We start from the raw sequence: 17,379 nt of genomic DNA, 5'->3' as shown, positions 1-17,379 counted from the left end.
CGTCTCAAAACTGAGGTGAGACTCAAAGGGTCTTCGACATTAGTTCGCAATGTGAACCTATTTCTACGCAGAAATGAGATTAAAATTGAGGAATAAAAATTTTGTAATTTTGAAATAAGTCATTTTTAATTTTAAAATTCTGAATTTGTGGGTCTGAACAAGTATCACCTTCAAAATTTTCTTTAAAAAAATGTAAATTGTAACTCTCTATAAGGATATCCTAAGCCGCTAGAAAGACGTAAAAACAAAAACATTTTCAGTATCTTCACCAAACGAGTATAATACAAATGAAAATCCGTAAATAGATTGATTGAATTTTGAGACGGAGCCAGACTTCTATTTATGTCATAAAGACATAAATTTATCGCTTGAGTCAAATTTTTATGACACAAAAACGAGCGGTTTCTAACTTCGAGTGTATACCTGTCCTAACAAAAAGGGCCATTCTGATATATATATTCAACCAACTCATTTATGGATTTTCATTTGTATTATACTTGTTTGATGATGCCAGAGTAAAAATTCTTTGACTTGAGTTCGACTTGGTTATGTCTTGAGTTCGTCTCCAAGACATCGATGTCTGGCTGCGTCTCAAAACTGAGTCGAGACAAAGTCCTTCGTCTTACTTTTATGGCCACGGCAGGTGAAACGGCATTTGCTTATCTTAAGTCGAGCCTTGTCTTGGCTAAAACGACTTTTACTTGACTGAAGACGAGCCTTGTCTTGGCTGAGCTTATCAAATCTTTTTTGGCTCATAAATTAGATTAAAATTGTTCAATAAAATTTTTTTTATTATTAAACTAGTTATTTTTTATTGCAAAATTCAGAATCGGTGGGTCTGAACGAGTATAACCCTTAAAAATTTCTTCAAAAAAATAAAAATTATAACTTTTTAGAAGGATCTCCTAAGCCGTTAGAAATACGTAAAAACAAACAACATTTCCAGTATCATCGTCAATCAAGTATAATACAAATAACAATCCGTATATAAGTTGATTTAATATGTATATATTGTATAAAAGTACACATGATCGTTTAATCATTAACAAATGTTAGCTTTTATGACTGTTAGAATTACCCTTTTTTGTTAGGGCAGGTATATGCTCGAAGTTATAAACCGCACGTGTCGGAATCATAAAAATTCGACTCAGGAGATAAATTTATGTCTTTGAGACTTAAAAATTTGTCTCCAGGACTTAAATATAAGTCTGGCTCTGTCTCAAAAATGAGACATACTGAAGATGAACTTTTCGACTTCGGCGGAAAAATGTTAAGGGTTATTCACGTTCAGACCCACAGATTCTTCATTTTTAAATTCAAAATAACTATTAAATAATGACAACTTTTTTCTTCATCAATTGTTATTTCATTTATGATCTAAAAAAGTTTCGACCCTCTTATCCAAGACAAGGCTCGTTTTGAGACAAGTAAACGCCGTTTTACCTGTCGTGACCATTAAAGTAAGACGAAGGCCTATGTCTCGACTCAGTTTTGAGACGCAGCCAGACATCAATGTGTTGGAGACGAACTCAAGACATAACCATGTCAAACTCAAGTCAAATAATTTGCACTCGGACTGGCTCCATCTCGAAACCAAGACATGCCCAACTCGAAATTTTCGACTTAAGTATGTCTTGATTGGGGGCAATTCAAGTCGAAAGAAAGTCGAAGAATTTTTACTCGAGTAGGTGTGCTTTTACGCTCTTAGTCAGGCGCATTATACGATGAAATTCCACATTTATATTCACGTGCGCGAAGTATGCAACATTCATCAGGATTTGTTGAAGAATTGCCTTTTAAAGCTACTTTCCTTATGCTAACAAAATCACTAAAGTTAATATCTCCCTAGAGCTTTTAAATAAAACTGCGGTACATTACTAGAAATATGAGAATATGCAGTTCACTTACGAAGGTTTGACGTCAACTTGCCATGATGAAGTAATTTATTTATCTTCAAGATTTTTAATAATATTTGCATTTCTTAAAACTTCTTAAATAGTATTTTTCCGCTACGAAAACAAATGAGAGTTTTAATCACTTGGCTGCCAACACTATTCTACTTGAAGAAACATGAAGATAATCATAGTAGAAAGGTCAGGTGATTAATAAAAAACCCCGCAAAAGCCAGGGAATGTTGATCAAGGGTCACATTAATTAACAGTCTAGGGTAATAAATTTGAAAAACTTTAAGTTTGTTTTGGAATTTTCTTATTCTGTTTATTAAAGTTGATATCTCGAAAACGTTACAAAACTTAGATTTACTATTAGATTTTAAATGGTAACGAAAAACAAATAAATTAGTCAAGGCAAAATTAGACCACTTTAAAAATAAGTTTTTGCGGTTACCCTGATATAATATTCTTATCATTAATTTATTTGCCTTGTATTTCTGTACCTATTTCACTTATTTGCAGTTGCTTCCTCCGAAAGATATTATGTTAAGTTCCAAATTTTATTATTCGATTCGAAATTGAAAAATTTTATTTTAATAGTTTTTTTAAATTAAAAATTGGACTATTTGCTTGTAAAGATCGTACTAACTTGAAAATTAAACTATTTGTATAAAAGCTTAACCATTTTGATAAAAATTCGTTTTTTAACATTAATTTTTATTGCTAAAATCTAAGCTTTTCAAATTTTGTTTAAAAATGTATCTTTCTTGTTGAAAAGTTCACTTTTTTGTTCAAAATTCAAATCTGTGGTTGAAAATGTAACTAAATTATTGTAACCTTTTTTCTGGTTAAGATATTAACTATTGCTATTTGTTAGAAACTATTTGTTAGAAAAATTGTTTTTATAAGAGAAAAATGAAGCATTGGGTTAATAATTAAAACGATTTTATCAAAAATTAAATTATTTTGTTGAAAGTTAAAGTATTCTGATAAAAAGTCATCTTTTTGGTAAAAAATTCTACTATGTTCTTAATATTTTATCTATTTAGATTGTAAGTTCTTCTTTTATAGCAAAAAAATTATAGTTTCTGTTGAAATAAATAAATAAATTGCACATTTTTAATTTTTAAGCTGAAATTATCTAGATTTCTGAAAATTATTTTAACTAAAATCTTTTTTTAAAGTTTTATAGAATCGCTGTTTTGAATTAGCAGCAATATTCTTTAATGTATCTGAACATGGTGGCTTATGATTAACAAAATTACGTTTAGTACGGAATTTAAAAAAAAAGAGAAACTGTATTTTTGATTTACGAACTAGATGGAGATGACGTATCAGGATTTCTAGAGCAGAAGCAAATTTTGTAAACGACCGCATCACTCTTCTTCTTTATTCCACGTTTTTCTCAAACTAAGAGCGCACGAAGGACGATAACAAGTTTGTGACTTAACGAGTCTAGGAAACAAATATTGATTTTGAAATTCAGACTATGCTTTATATTATTTTTGATGTCTCGAAAGTCTAGATATAAGCATTGGTCTTTCCTGATCAATTAAACTTCAATTGGAAATTGTAGGATAGTTGTCGTGTTGAACATTAGGTCCCTGAGAAAAACAAGTTTTCTATGATTCTATAAATTAAAATTATCATTCTTGTCTTGTTTTCGAGTGTCCCTATGATGACTTTGTTATTATGCTTTATGAATGTACAGGAATTAGTTATTATTTAAACAAATTTTTTTAAAAAATTCAGTTGGGCTATTTTTCAAACAATACATGCTATTTGTTATGAAATCAACAAAGGATGACTTTCCGGTCACTCTTCACTATGATACTTTAAAAATTGTTGGATTTCATGTAAACAAATTCATAATTTTCTTTTTAATAAATAGGCCCAATTTTTACGATATCATCTATAAATATCTTTGTAATTACTTTTCACCATTTTTTCAAATTGAGAAAAATTGTTGATCACTTAAACAATATTCATAAACACATGAAGTGTTCGGTCATTTTTCAACTAATTCACCCATTTTTTACGGAATAGACTAACAATGTCTTCAAATAGCTCTTTGCAATAACACTTCTTGAATTCACAGCAATAATTCGTATTGCATTTATTGAAAAAATAGTCAAACTCTGAATTTTTTAATGAATATTGTGTAAGTAATCTAGAATTTTTCCCTATTCGAAAAGTATCATACCGAAAAGTCATCGCACTGAGATTTTTAGTTGATTCTGCAAAAAAAAAAAACTTAAGCACAGTCGTTGAAAAAGGGTCAAACTCTAGATTCGTTTACGAAAATTGTTTAGATAATTAAAAAGTCCTGTAAGTATGTCGAAGTCGTCGAAAATGCATTCCTAGTTGATTTCGTACAAAATTGAGCCTAGTTGTTGTACAAATATCCAAACTGTGAATTTGCTTATAATAGTTTCTTAAAAAATTACCAAATAGCATCTTTCTTCAATTAATTGTAATGAAACGTTAATTTTTTTGCATTTTATACAAAAACTTTGGATTTAAACAAGCTAAGCTTTAACAATCCCGAAAAATAATAGCGAAGATATAAGACGTCTGATAAAATGTGAAATTTATTTTAAAAGTTGTAGTTCTGAAAAGTTAAAAAATATTAATGTATGTATTAAATAATTGAAAATTGTATAGAAAATCAGAGCACAAAAATCTTTTTGTAATTTAAAAATCATTCTTTAAAAAAAATTCGTATAAATAGTGTAGGCTGAAAATTGATTTTCCGACGGAAGCTTCCTTTGTCAAACGATGTACAACTTCTTACCAATGTTTGAAAAGGCCGTGTTTAATTTCAACGAAACTTGGTGACTATAAAACAAATATTTTTGATGATTCCAAGGCACCTGGAAAAGTGCGGCCAGGTTTGCTGAAATTCGATAAGCGTAGCGCAAATATTTTAGATACTTTGGTTTTAATAATGGTTACATTTTAATCAAACATGGCTTATAACAATGGGGAAAAATTTCCTATAACTGAATTGTTAGTAATTTAAAAATTAGCAAGAAATTTTCATATAAAGTTACTTGTTTAAAATCAGGTTCTTAAAAAAAAAAATTTTACTGTCTGAATTAACAACAATATAGACGTAGAGAATACTTTTCGCGGAGAAATAAGCCATACATTATTAAAATTTTTTAATTTGTTTGAAAATTTAGAAAAATTTTTTTTTAGATATCTAATTTTTGGCACGGGAAGTACCTCAAGTGATACATGTAGTATATAGTCAGACGAAAAATAAGTCTACTCCAAACCATTTTTTTTTAATGCCAGATTTGATCAGAGAATCTAGAGAAAAATTTTGCTCTCTTTCTGAAGACTTGTTTCTTTATTATTACTATAAATAACGTGTAACAAATATGATGGGTGGTTTATTTGGTATCTTATAGTCTTAGTTTCCTGAAAAGCAGTTTTCGAGACAATGTATGATAACCTCAAAACTTTGAAGTTCTTCCGAACTTTAAGTTTCAAAGACAAGAAGTTTAATTAGATGAATATCCTCTTGAATCTGTAAATTAGCTTCCTGCAAAAAATTCTTAAGAAAATCTGGCCGGATCATGTGAATCTCGGCAAGCTACATTAGCGGCAAATCGCACAGTGAAGAAAGAGAACCTTTTTTTTTAATAGCTCTTCAAGTCCATTTTTAATAGAGCTTGACGATTAACTATGTAAATGGTAGTAAGCTTTTCAGATATAACTACCAACTGTGGATATTTTACTTCGACTATGGCCTCATTTGTAATTTCATGATACTATTTCTTTTCAGATTTTAGATTCATTAAAACAGATCATTAATCAATGTAATAATTAACTTCAATTAATTGCCATTAAGTTAGAGAAAGAGAAATAATTATTCATAATATCATCAAGAAAGCTAGTTGAAAAAAATTATTTTTTGTGATTGAAAGGTTGAGACCGCTATTTAGGGGATTTTTTCTGCAGAAAAATTGTCTTCTCGCTGAATTTTCTTTCCGCAAAGGTGTCTTACCGCGAGATGAACTTGTCAAAAATGTTACATGCTGCGGTTCAGATGGAAAAGCCTTTTAATTTCTGTAAAAACTTTAAGCAAAACTAAAAAATTTATTTGAGTCAATCAGAGAGAAATTCTGAAAAAAGTTAATATTTCGCGTAAATTTCATGTGATCCTGGAATCCCCAGGTCACTCGTACAACGACAGTCTTCCAAGAAGCAAGGACCAATGCTCTAGGCTGACAGAAAAGCGGTACAGCGTTGCAGCTGCCTACGCTGCTCTGCAGGGTAGCGAAGACGAGCTCGTCGCTGGCGAATCCGAGGACATAGCGCTCAAAACACCTGGAAGTGAAACCGAGGATACCGACAATGGAACACCAATTGATGAACCACCGAAGAATTTTACCTTCCTGCGAAGATTTCGTTCTCCAAGGTTCAGCGAAAGTCATCATAAACGAGTGCCTACCCCAATAAAGAGGAAACACCGTCGAAAAAGAAATAATGATGATATCGGCGACGACAATGAAGAGGGAGAAGAGCAACCAAAGAAGCGTGGTGTACCCGATCCCTATTATCCGATTTATCTTCCCATCGATCAAGCTTTCAAGGCCAAATATGTGTTCCATCATAACAAAGGAAAAACCTTCCAAGAAAGGCTTTACGTCTTTCTCGAACATCCTGGTGGTTGGATATGCTTCGTCTATCATTTTTCTGTGTAAGTATCAAAGTTAATCATTATAAATTTGTAAGTTGTAGCCGAGTTCAGATAAAGTTCCGAATAGCTGAATTCTCCGATTATCTTTGCACTTAGTATACTCATGTATTTTGACGCGTTAATTACGAATATGATAGTTAAAATTGGCCTCAAGGCGATTTAAATGGTAAAACCATGAAAAAGCCATAAAAATCATGGTTATTTCATTTATCTAAGCTAATAAGCAAAATATTTCAAACAAAGGTTATAGATCTCATCAAAATACACATTTCTTCCAACACTTTTATCCGCGAGTGATAGTTTTCGCAAAAATTAGTAATACATCGATTTTTATGAAAAAAAACCTTGAGGGTAGGGGTTTAACCAACATTATTTCTGTGACCAGTCACAGGGGTGCCTTTACGCTCCCCACGGGAAATAAAAAAGGGGTACGGGGGTATGACCAACATTATTTCTGTAGCCAGTCATAGGGGCCCTTTGCCGCCCCCCCATGGGACCTGGAAAAGGGGTAGGGGTTTGACCCATATTATTTCTGTGACTAGTCATAGGGTTTTCTTTCCCCCACCCCTTCGGGACCTGGGACGGAGGTAGGGGGTTTGACTAACATTATTTTTGTAGCCAGTAGCAGGGGTGCCTTCCCGCCCCCACGGGACCTGGGAAAGGGGTAGTGGGTTTGACCAACACTATTTCTGTAGCCAGTGACAGGGGTGCTTTTCCGCTCCCCACGAGAAGCTGGAAATGGGTAGGGGGAAATGGTAGAGATTTGACCAGCATTATTTCCGTAATTAGTCACAGAGGTGATGTATCAGTAATTGACTCGGCAGCTATTACTCGTGGAGAAAAATGCATCGAAAACAACATTTGTATCTTAATGAGATTTACAACTTTTGTCTAAAAGATTTTGCAGAATTTTGCGTATTGGCTGAGAAAGTCTTAAAAATCCATGATGTTTATGGGTTTTTTTTACATGAGAATCGATTTATCGTTCATTTTCTCGGAAACTATCACACGCGGAAAAAATATTCAAAACAAAAAATATGTACCGCAATGGGAGCTACAACTTTTGTGAAGAACATTTTACGGAATTTTGCATATTGGCTTAGATAAACGCAACTATAACTTTTATGTTTTTTTCATGGTTTCTCCATGAAGATGGCCCAGTCGCAAATTTTCACTATCAAATTCGTGATCAGCGCATCAAAGTATATAAGTGTGCAGAGTTTCAATAAAATCGGAGAATTCAGCTATTCGGAACTGCACCCCCGAGTTCTACAGTCGGACTATATTCGGACAGAGCAGTGTTTCCGAAAGTACTACCGACGGTAGGGGGATGTCACTCCTGCCACGGCCGCCAACTCAGATACCTCGATGCGAGTTAATTAGAAGGCCTGCTTTCATTTACTCGCAACGGATTACCCTTTCATTTTTATGAGATTCTGGCCTGTTACACACTGAAATTTAAAAAATAGCATAATTAAATTTTAATTAGCTGGATCAATAATTTCCTTATGCAATCAGAAAAAAAAGAATGAAAGCCATCTTTAAGACCATATACGTATGTACGATAACTCTCAATTGGGATTGAATATTTTTTTGTTCGTTATCTATTTTTCTATATTTTTCATAAGGCGTTGAAGCTAATGCAGCCTTTTAAAATTCATTTTATCAATATTTGACATAATTTTAATTTTTCTCAGCTGGCGTGAGACAAGCACAAAATTAAGTGGACATACTACTCGTACTGCTAAAAATAGTCTCCAGGTCACAAATTTTAAGAAAATTGCCGCAGCCGATTTTCAAATTATTATTTTAAAAGGATTTTTTATTTAAAGCAATATGTGATGAAAAGGGAAATTTGGGCGATTCAATTGTTTTTGTCTCCTGAAGGAAATAAATAAATAAGCTCGGTGTATATCATATTTAAATCATTTACACCTAAAAAACGTAATCGATTTATTTAAGATTAAAGTTAACTTTTTACAAACAATAGGGTTCTTTCGAAATTCTAGATCAAATAATTTTTTAATGCATAATTTAAAATACAAACTCGATATGAGCTATAATTTTTTTTTCTGTTGAACCGTTTAACAGAAAAAAATTATTATAAATTCAAGGCGGTAAAACACTTATTCAAATTCGTATCACGTAAGTTACACGTGACTCAGAGGTTTTCATAATCATCAATGTGACGTGGGCATTATGGGCTTTGTTATGAACATTTTGTTCTGGTAAAATGATAGCTTTAACTCTGCAAATATTCGCTGCTCGGTTTAATTGTACAAAAAATACTGCTGCACCTACGTAACTTTACATTCCAGCCCTACCAATGTAACACACAAAATTCATGGAAAAGAGGATTTTAATTCTTCACAATAACAAGAAATTATATATCACAGTAGAAAAACATAACCTATAAGGTTATAAGTTAACAAGTGAAATGTTTCGAGAATACGTACTCACATAGACGGACAAAACATTTTCATGTATAAAATACAAAATTCACGTAATAAGTAGTTCAATCAATTATGACAAACTCTAATTGCACAATAATTGTTCACCGGTGCACTTTCACGCCTCGTATTTCCGCACTTACGAAGTCACAATTACTCTTAAAATACTTCGATACCACAAATATATCTATTTTCCGTAGATTTCCGCTGTTGGCTTTTACGAAACTCTCCTTTGACACTGACACATATCAAGTGCTTGGTTGAAAATCCGATCACTTTGACGTCGGGGGGTCCTTCAATCGACACCGTGGTAGAAAATTCATATTTCAACATTAAATTAAAAATAGTAAACAATACATAGAAAATCTTTATGGACGTTTTTAAAATTAGAATTTTATAAACTATAAGAATCATGCATCGGAAAAAATGATAGATTACTTTGGAAATAACCCTATTAATATAAGTAAACAGTCAACAATGTCGTTTTCTGTGAGAAGCGAATGTGTTTGAACAAGAAATGCTAAGATTTATTTGAAAAAATTATGTTTGGTGTTTAAATACTATTTATAATCAACAATCATAATTATTATCAGCAATATTAAGCAAAAATATGAAGTTTGGCTTTTTACTTAAGGACAGTTTTTTTAATTTCCATTCAGCCTTAGTGGAATCACTTAAAAACTGATTGTCTATATTATAAAGGTGATATTGGGGAGACCACCCTACAATGCATAATGAACGAACAGTATATCATCATTAATTTAAAATACTTCTGTATTTAAAAAAAAATAATTCAATTTAATTAGTAGTTAGTAATACACTTGTGCCAATAAAGAAACATTAGAAGTTATAATTTTAGGTATATTTGTGCTTTAAATTAATGATTATATATTGTAGGTTCAATGCTGTAGGACGGTCTTCACTATATTAATTGTCAATAACATATTTTATAAACAGAAAACCCATTTTCGGCTTTCCCTTACAAAAAAAAAGTTTCCGCAGTAAATAATACCGTAAAGCAATTTAATATTGATTGCTGCAGTAATGAATACATCCACAAAAAATGACGACAGTTATCCGCAAATAACCATGTTATGCATTGTTATATAAAAAAAATTTCTTTGTAACATTTTGCATATGCTGATTTATGATAAAAGGTTTTACATAACTATATTAAATAATTCTGTTATAAATGAATAAGCAATAATTAATACATTTTTATATTTTTATTGTCGTTCGTTGTTAGTAATTTTGATAGGGGCCGAATCTATTTCGGCGTTTTCTATAAATAAATAGCATGAACAATAAATAGTTCAAATCTTTATTACCAATTTAACTTTCAACTGAAAAATTGTGCAAATTCATAAAAGAAATGACCTTCGAAAGTATTACGAACAGTATATTTTCTTCTGTGCGAAAATGCAAAAAAGTTTATTAAATAATTATTAATCATATTATTCATAACTATTATAATTTGTAAAACTCGGTTCTGGTTAGCTTGAGAAACAAATTAATGCCTTTTTTGAACAGGTTTGAGTTGGAGAATTATTAACGGTAAAAAATAATTGAAATTATCACAATAAGTGGTAATTGTGGAAAACAGTGTCTTATAATGTGTCTTAAAATAGTGTCTTAATAATGTCTTACATAGGTATTTGTTTATGATTTTATTATTGACAGTCGCAATTATTTCTGGGTGTATTTTATTGCTTGATATTGATTATCATTAAATTTATTTATGGAAATCTTTATTAAAAACAAATTTTTTAGCAAGGAAAGCCCAAAAGAGGTGTTATTTAAATAAAAATTATTTGTGCGGAATACAAAATCTGCCTTTGAGTAAGATGGCCAATTATGTATACAAATCAACTTCAACATTAAATAAATGAAAAAAATATATAAAATCTGCAAAATTTCCCTTTTGGCCACACCTTGCCTTAAATAAATGATTGTAAAAAACTAATGAGCATGAACAAAATTATAATTAAAGAAATCTGCTTCCACAACTTGCTTAAAAATTTATTGGTCGTCGTTTCTAACAAAAACTTCTAAATCTATTAAGAATAGGGATTTTAGACTATTTCGAATTGTAAATTCTGCCGTGCAACTAAGACAAGTCGTAACTACATTTTGTATGAGTCCCCTGTCATTCACATTTCAGTTAGGTTGGCAGGGGACTCATCCACAATCTAGTTCCTATTTTTCTTATTTAGACCTCCGAATACCAGTCTGATACGAGATCGGTAAAATTGTGAGTTAAAGGGTACTGCCGCACTTTAAAAAAAAATGACATACCCGTATTAGCAGACAACAATTAGTTTCAAGCGCTTATAGCTTGCAAACTTCTGGTCATAAAAAAAATTATTTTTTAAAGAAAGTTGTTCAGTTTTTTCATACCCTATTCGTTCCTGTAGTCGGGAAGGAAATTAATGATTCTTTGGAATACAAGACGGAAGTTCAATCATAAAGAAAACTTGGGTTGGGTCGTTTCATCTTCTGTAAAGAGAATTACGATGGTCAAGGCCAAGGCTGTTAACATTACGCTATAGCAATCGTGCATGTTTAGAATTTAAAAGAAAGTTATGACTTTTGAGTTAGCTCTCTATTTCAAACATGAAATTCCATGTTTATTTAAGTATAAGTTTGCATGAATTTTCTCAAAGGGAATTTATTTGTGAATAAAGAAATAATGGAAAAATTCTCTACACTTCAGGACTATTTTCAGACCTTGAGTGAAATATTTTTAACATCGGAAGGAAATTAAATGATCAAATATGGTCAGTCTTGACATTTTTTCCAATATGGTTCTTAAAACGCTTCCTTCGGCTAGACGTGGACGGAAATCAAACTTCTTCGCTAATGTAACTGCCAGTAAAGTGACATATCACTTTTCCCTGAGATTCGAATAATTTCTGTAATCAGAAAAGGGAAATTGTAGTTTGAAAATTATAATAAAATAGAAATTGTACTGCTGTACTGAGAAATGCAGAAATATGGGGAACGCCTTACTTTTCAGGTCCTTGAGCGTTCAGTTTTTTAGGTTCTTGGTAGATATTGAAAACAAATAGAAATTTTGCAGGACTATATTCTTTTCTTCTTGTTTTATTTATTTTTTCTACCTACAATTTTAAATATTTAGTTTCGTAACCCCTGTTTATAAATGAATATTTTATGAAATATAGTTTGCACCAATTTTCCATCGTACAATGACAAACCTACATTAAGTTTTTTATGTAGAAACTTGCAATTAAAATTGCTTAACATTTAAAATATTAAAAATTAAAAATGTAATATACTTACTATGCCACATTGCACAGTATACCATATTAGCCTAAAAGTACTACCCTAACCAAACAGACAGACATGATGTTCCAAAATGCCCTATGTGACATATTGCCCTATGTGATCGTTTGTAATTTTCGTTGTCCCATATTGTCCCTAATATACTACTATAACCAAAAATATAGAATAAGGTTTTGTAAATCTGTGTTTATTTAGCCGAAACGCGGGCTGACTTCTGCGAAGCTTGTGCACGGTGTGCGGCCTCCTAATATTTATGCATAAGATACGAAGTATATAATCCAGGCATTGCATATAATCCCTAGGCATTACACACTGTACAAAATTTCAGGAATTTTCCCCACTTTAAAGTAGGGAAACATCCACATTTTCCCCAAGATTTAGGGAAATGTTCCTAAAAATTCTTATAATTTGCTAAAAAATTTGAGGAAACTCCCCAAGATTTAGGCAATTAGATAATATCTACATTTTTTGAGAAAAATTCCCTAGACAAATTGTAATTTATACAAACTTTTGAAAATATCCTCTACATTTTGGGGAATCATATGATTCGTACTGAATGTAGGGAATTTTTCCAAAAATAATGTTTAATTTTCCACGTAGATTAGATACATTTTCTAAAAATTCTTAAAGTATTATCGTATGTTTAGGAATACATTTAGCCCTAAAATATATGATAAACTAGCACAATTTGTTGAATAATATTTGAAATTTATTGGAGAAAAGATTTATCAATGTTGTATCATCTCAAAGATTTCTTTTCATACATTTTTGTTGTTTAGGTCAGATTGTAATAAATGATTTGCATATTAAATGCAACAAATTTATTTATCGTTTTTAATTAACATTTTCTGCAGTCTTTTGCTTTTAATAAGTGATAATATAATAAATATCGCTGCTTTGAGCTGGTGGTTTGGGAGAAAATCTACCAGGGCAGCACATGCCTCCTCTCTCGCAACAGAAAAGATGCGTCGAGTGTTTAAAAGATCAGAAGATGCGAACCTAAGTATGCTTATCTGGCTCAGAGGCTACCATGATATACAAGGCGGTGCCTATAGGGCGAGGTTCTTCCATTGAAAAGGTCGAGATGTGGCCATTGCTTTTCTTTATTAATATTCCGTACATTTTTATTAAAATTTCACAAAATTTGAAGAATGTTTCATACGAGTCCCCAAGTCGGAGTTGGGAAAATTCTCGAATTTTGGTTTATATTACTTTCACAAGATTTTGGGGAAAACTCCCTCGAAAATGTTTTACAGTGTACATATTGCTTGGCCATTTCAGGCAAAGCATGTAATGGAACAAAATATATAATCTTCATTTTGTACATAATGGTGCAGGTAAAATAGGAAAACAATGAAATTTGCCAATTTTTTACAGTTGTTCGACTGTGAAACTGAAGGTGCTTAAACTAGAATGAAAATGATCATGTTTTGTATTATATTTTCTATCATTGTTTATTGGCAATATAATATCTTGAAATGGTGCAACTTTTCATCAAAAATTTTTTAGCAAAAATCATTCAAAATTGAAAAAAAATGTAATCTTATTTTCAATTTTTCCCTTTGACAAGTTTTAATTATGTAACTAAAATTCAAATGTTTGCATTTTGAAAATTGTTATTGACAGTGCAATAATTGTGAATTTTCGAATGATATAAATTAACTTAAAATAATTGAAATTTTAAATGGTTCAAGTGTAAAGAAGTTTCACTATCACAATTCTTTGTGACTACACTTTTTTCAGTTTTAAATGAAGTACATATTTTATTCATTTTTAATGTGCCGTTATATACATTTTTTAATTTTCAATATTTACAAGTTCACGTCTTGGGCTTCCTTAATAGATCTGAAAGTTAAGTAAAAATACTATTTTAAAGTGTAAAAAACACAATAAAAAGGATTTTCATACATAAATTTTCAGTTATAAGTGCAGGAAATTGCATGAAGTTACAGGAAGTTACATTTCAATTATAAAGTGCTTGAGTTTTTAATCATGTTATATTATGTATATAATTTTATAAAAGTGCAGTCATATGACAGATATTTAATTTTATTTTTAAATTCCCTTCTGACGTTTTTCATAATGTAACCCTTTATTATTTAAAAGTGTTTTTTGCCTTTCCTCTTTAATTAAATGCCTCATATTAAAACTTGGGATATCAAATTGTTGCAGCTGTTTTGATCAATGAAAATTAAGGAGCGCAACTTCAGGGCGTACTAGCATTAGTATGCAAAACAGAATCACAGTTGATGATTTTCGAAAAACATTCCGTCCTGTCAAATTCGAATTCTAACAATCGATAATGGATCATTGATCGAGATTTTCTGACATTAGTGAACAAACATCCACAACCTTAAGGAAGTACCCTCGGTACATAGCAAGTCAGTTGAGAGAACGCTTAGATTTGTTTTTGACTCATACTGTCACAGTCATAATTTTGGCAGTCGCGTTTGAGCACGCATGTTATTCGAAATTCGCCCATAAACTAGAGCACATGGAACAGATTCAACATTTCCGTACCTTCAGTTCCCTGATGTCAGTCATACATTTACGGTATAAATAATTATTTTTATATTCTTATATGCTCTGAATGATACTTTACGAAGCAGATATGGATTTCGGATAACATTCTATACATGCCAGAAATATTTCAGATATTTTTTTCATTTTTCAATCTTCCTATATATTACAAAAAGTACGTCTTTCCATAAGTAGTTGAAATTTTATGACAGATAATTGATCTCGAAATTTGAGTCAAGTTGATCATGAATATACACTATAAAAAATGTGAGCAACCAGCTGTCTTCTTAGTGGCACACAGCGCCACCACGACGGTTGGTGCAGCGGCCAGACCACATTTGAGTAAGCTATTGGGATCTAAAATACAGCGATACACCATCCGGTGGTTAAATTTGGCACTAAATTAAATGGGTCGTTTTTAAAAGGCTGTGTACTATTCCGGTGATATTCAGAGTAAAATATAAAGTTATTTTTCGAATGCTACGATTTAAATCATCAAAATTTAAAAAAAATGTCTGATAATACAGAAATAGACGATCTAGGTACGAAATTCAGTCTGAGGAAAAGCATAAGTAAAAGATTTTGCTCTGTTTTCTGATGTTCAAGCAAGGCTTTTAAAAACCTAGATGTTAGGTTTCATGAATTTTCCTGGCCTAAAATATATTTTGTTAAAGTGGTTAATAAAAGTGGGCCTTAAGAAATAATCCATCGGAGAAAGCAATTCGAAAATGTTCTAAAACTGCAGAAGAAGGGAACCTCAAACATATGTGTGTTTGTTCTCTGTATTTTAAAAGTGAGGATTACTAATTTCGAACAGATAAGTTCACATTGATTTCTAGAGCAAAATATATATTCTAATTTTTTTAATTTATAAATAATTTAGATATACCATTTGAGCCATTCTGATTGTCCATAATTTTGTTTGATAACCTCGAAAATTTGATAGGAACTAATTACAAGTTCCCTAACATACATGAAGAAAAATGTTTTTTATTTTTTATACATATCGAAAATATTTTGAAAAATTGAGTTTTGCCTAGCTAAAGTTTTTTAAAACTGCCAAGAAATAATTAATATTATTATTAGAGTGAATAATTTCCTTCTTTATATATAAAAAACATGCTCAATTATGATCTGAAAATCTACTTTTTGTAGATTGCAGCGCAGGGAAAAGGTCGTTAAAACTGGTACCGCAAACTGGACTATTGTAAACAAAAAGCAATTAGCTTTATGCTCGTTTGATCATCCGGCTGTTTTACATAAAATAATATGTGTCCAGCGTGTAACACCTTTTCTCCTACCACAAAGTTTCTACACGAGGGTGTGGATAATGTAAATTTACAAATTTCAGCAATGCTGAGCGACATCCTTGACATACTAAACACGAAAAACGATTAAAATTCACTAACAACACAATGTATCAGTTCCACATAGACCCCGTTGTCGCCGGCCATCTTTGTTTAAATCCCCTTTTTGACGTTATGATTGCATATCCCAATAGTACCAAACGTGCGAGCAGATCCTTTCCCGTGCGTTGGGAACACTGTATAACTCCGCACGGGACTACAGCTGTTCCAATGTGGGTACACAGTGTGCCCAATATGAGAGAGGATGTCTACCAAGTTGCAAGCGTGCAGGGCGGGACGCATTTGGTGTTTAGCTCTACCAAAATAAAAAGTAAAATAAAAACCAAAATAAAAAGCTCGTCCAAAATATTTCAGTGTAGGTATCAAAACGTTGCGTAATTTTGATAAATTTTCCGCGTCAGCTTGATACCTAGTAGTTTTTTGTGCTTTTAGAAACAAATTGCATAATATTTATTATAGTATCCCAGGCAAACGGTTTAGGAGTCATCGAAAATATATGTATAATATTCATTTGTTTCATTCATTTTTCTTTTTATCAAACAAGTACCAACATTTTAAGGCAAATAAAATATCATTGAAATTGACATAATTCGTATATTTCAAATATCATTTTTTTCAAACTGAACGCTAAATTGAAAATTTCGTCTTTTTCACTCTTTAGGGGACATTAAATACAAACGCTTTATTACCAGGCTTGGCGGTAAATATGGGCAACAAAATATTTAGTAGACCCAACTAGATTTGTTTGATTCAACTAAATTTTGATGAATATAGAAGCCTGACTTCATTGGATAGCAAAAATTGATAAATTGCAATAAACACTGAAATAACATTTGTTCAAAATAGTAAGCCTTCTATGAAACCTAATACAGAAGAAAGAAACACTTAATTTGAGTGGAAAATTGGACCTATATGAACTTGCCGTAACAAAAAAGCATATAAATTCTGAAATTAAAAACGTGTTTTAATCACTAAAGTAAAAAAAAAGAAAAATAATAAAATTCAGACTGTAAACACCTGAAATGTAGGCAGTAAAGGTCTGAAATTCAGGAAGTGAAGATCTGAATTTAAGACGATATTAATGCTGAAAAGTTAGGGTAGAATTGAGATGACCCTAAATGAAAGACTCTCATCGT

The 17,379-nt window shown here is 31.4% G+C and overlaps 1 protein-coding gene across 1 annotated transcript in view; it reads left to right on the top strand.

Annotated features, from left to right (window-relative positions):
• The window catches only part of LOC117173443 (potassium voltage-gated channel subfamily KQT member 1-like), a 302,430-nt gene that overhangs the window by 20,548 nt on the left and 264,503 nt on the right, over positions 1-17,379 (top strand). Inside the window, exon 2 of the mRNA XM_033362018.1 lies at positions 6,078-6,603. Coding sequence (XP_033217909.1) covers positions 6,078-6,603 — 526 coding nt within the window. The remainder of the gene's footprint in view (positions 1-6,077; positions 6,604-17,379) is intronic.

Source organism: Belonocnema kinseyi, chromosome 5, assembly GCF_010883055.1.
Source record: "Belonocnema kinseyi isolate 2016_QV_RU_SX_M_011 chromosome 5, B_treatae_v1, whole genome shotgun sequence".
Taxonomy (NCBI): domain Eukaryota; kingdom Metazoa; phylum Arthropoda; class Insecta; order Hymenoptera; family Cynipidae; genus Belonocnema; species Belonocnema kinseyi.
Note: the sequence above shows the minus strand (reverse complement) of the source record. Positions and strands in the feature narration are given on the sequence as shown.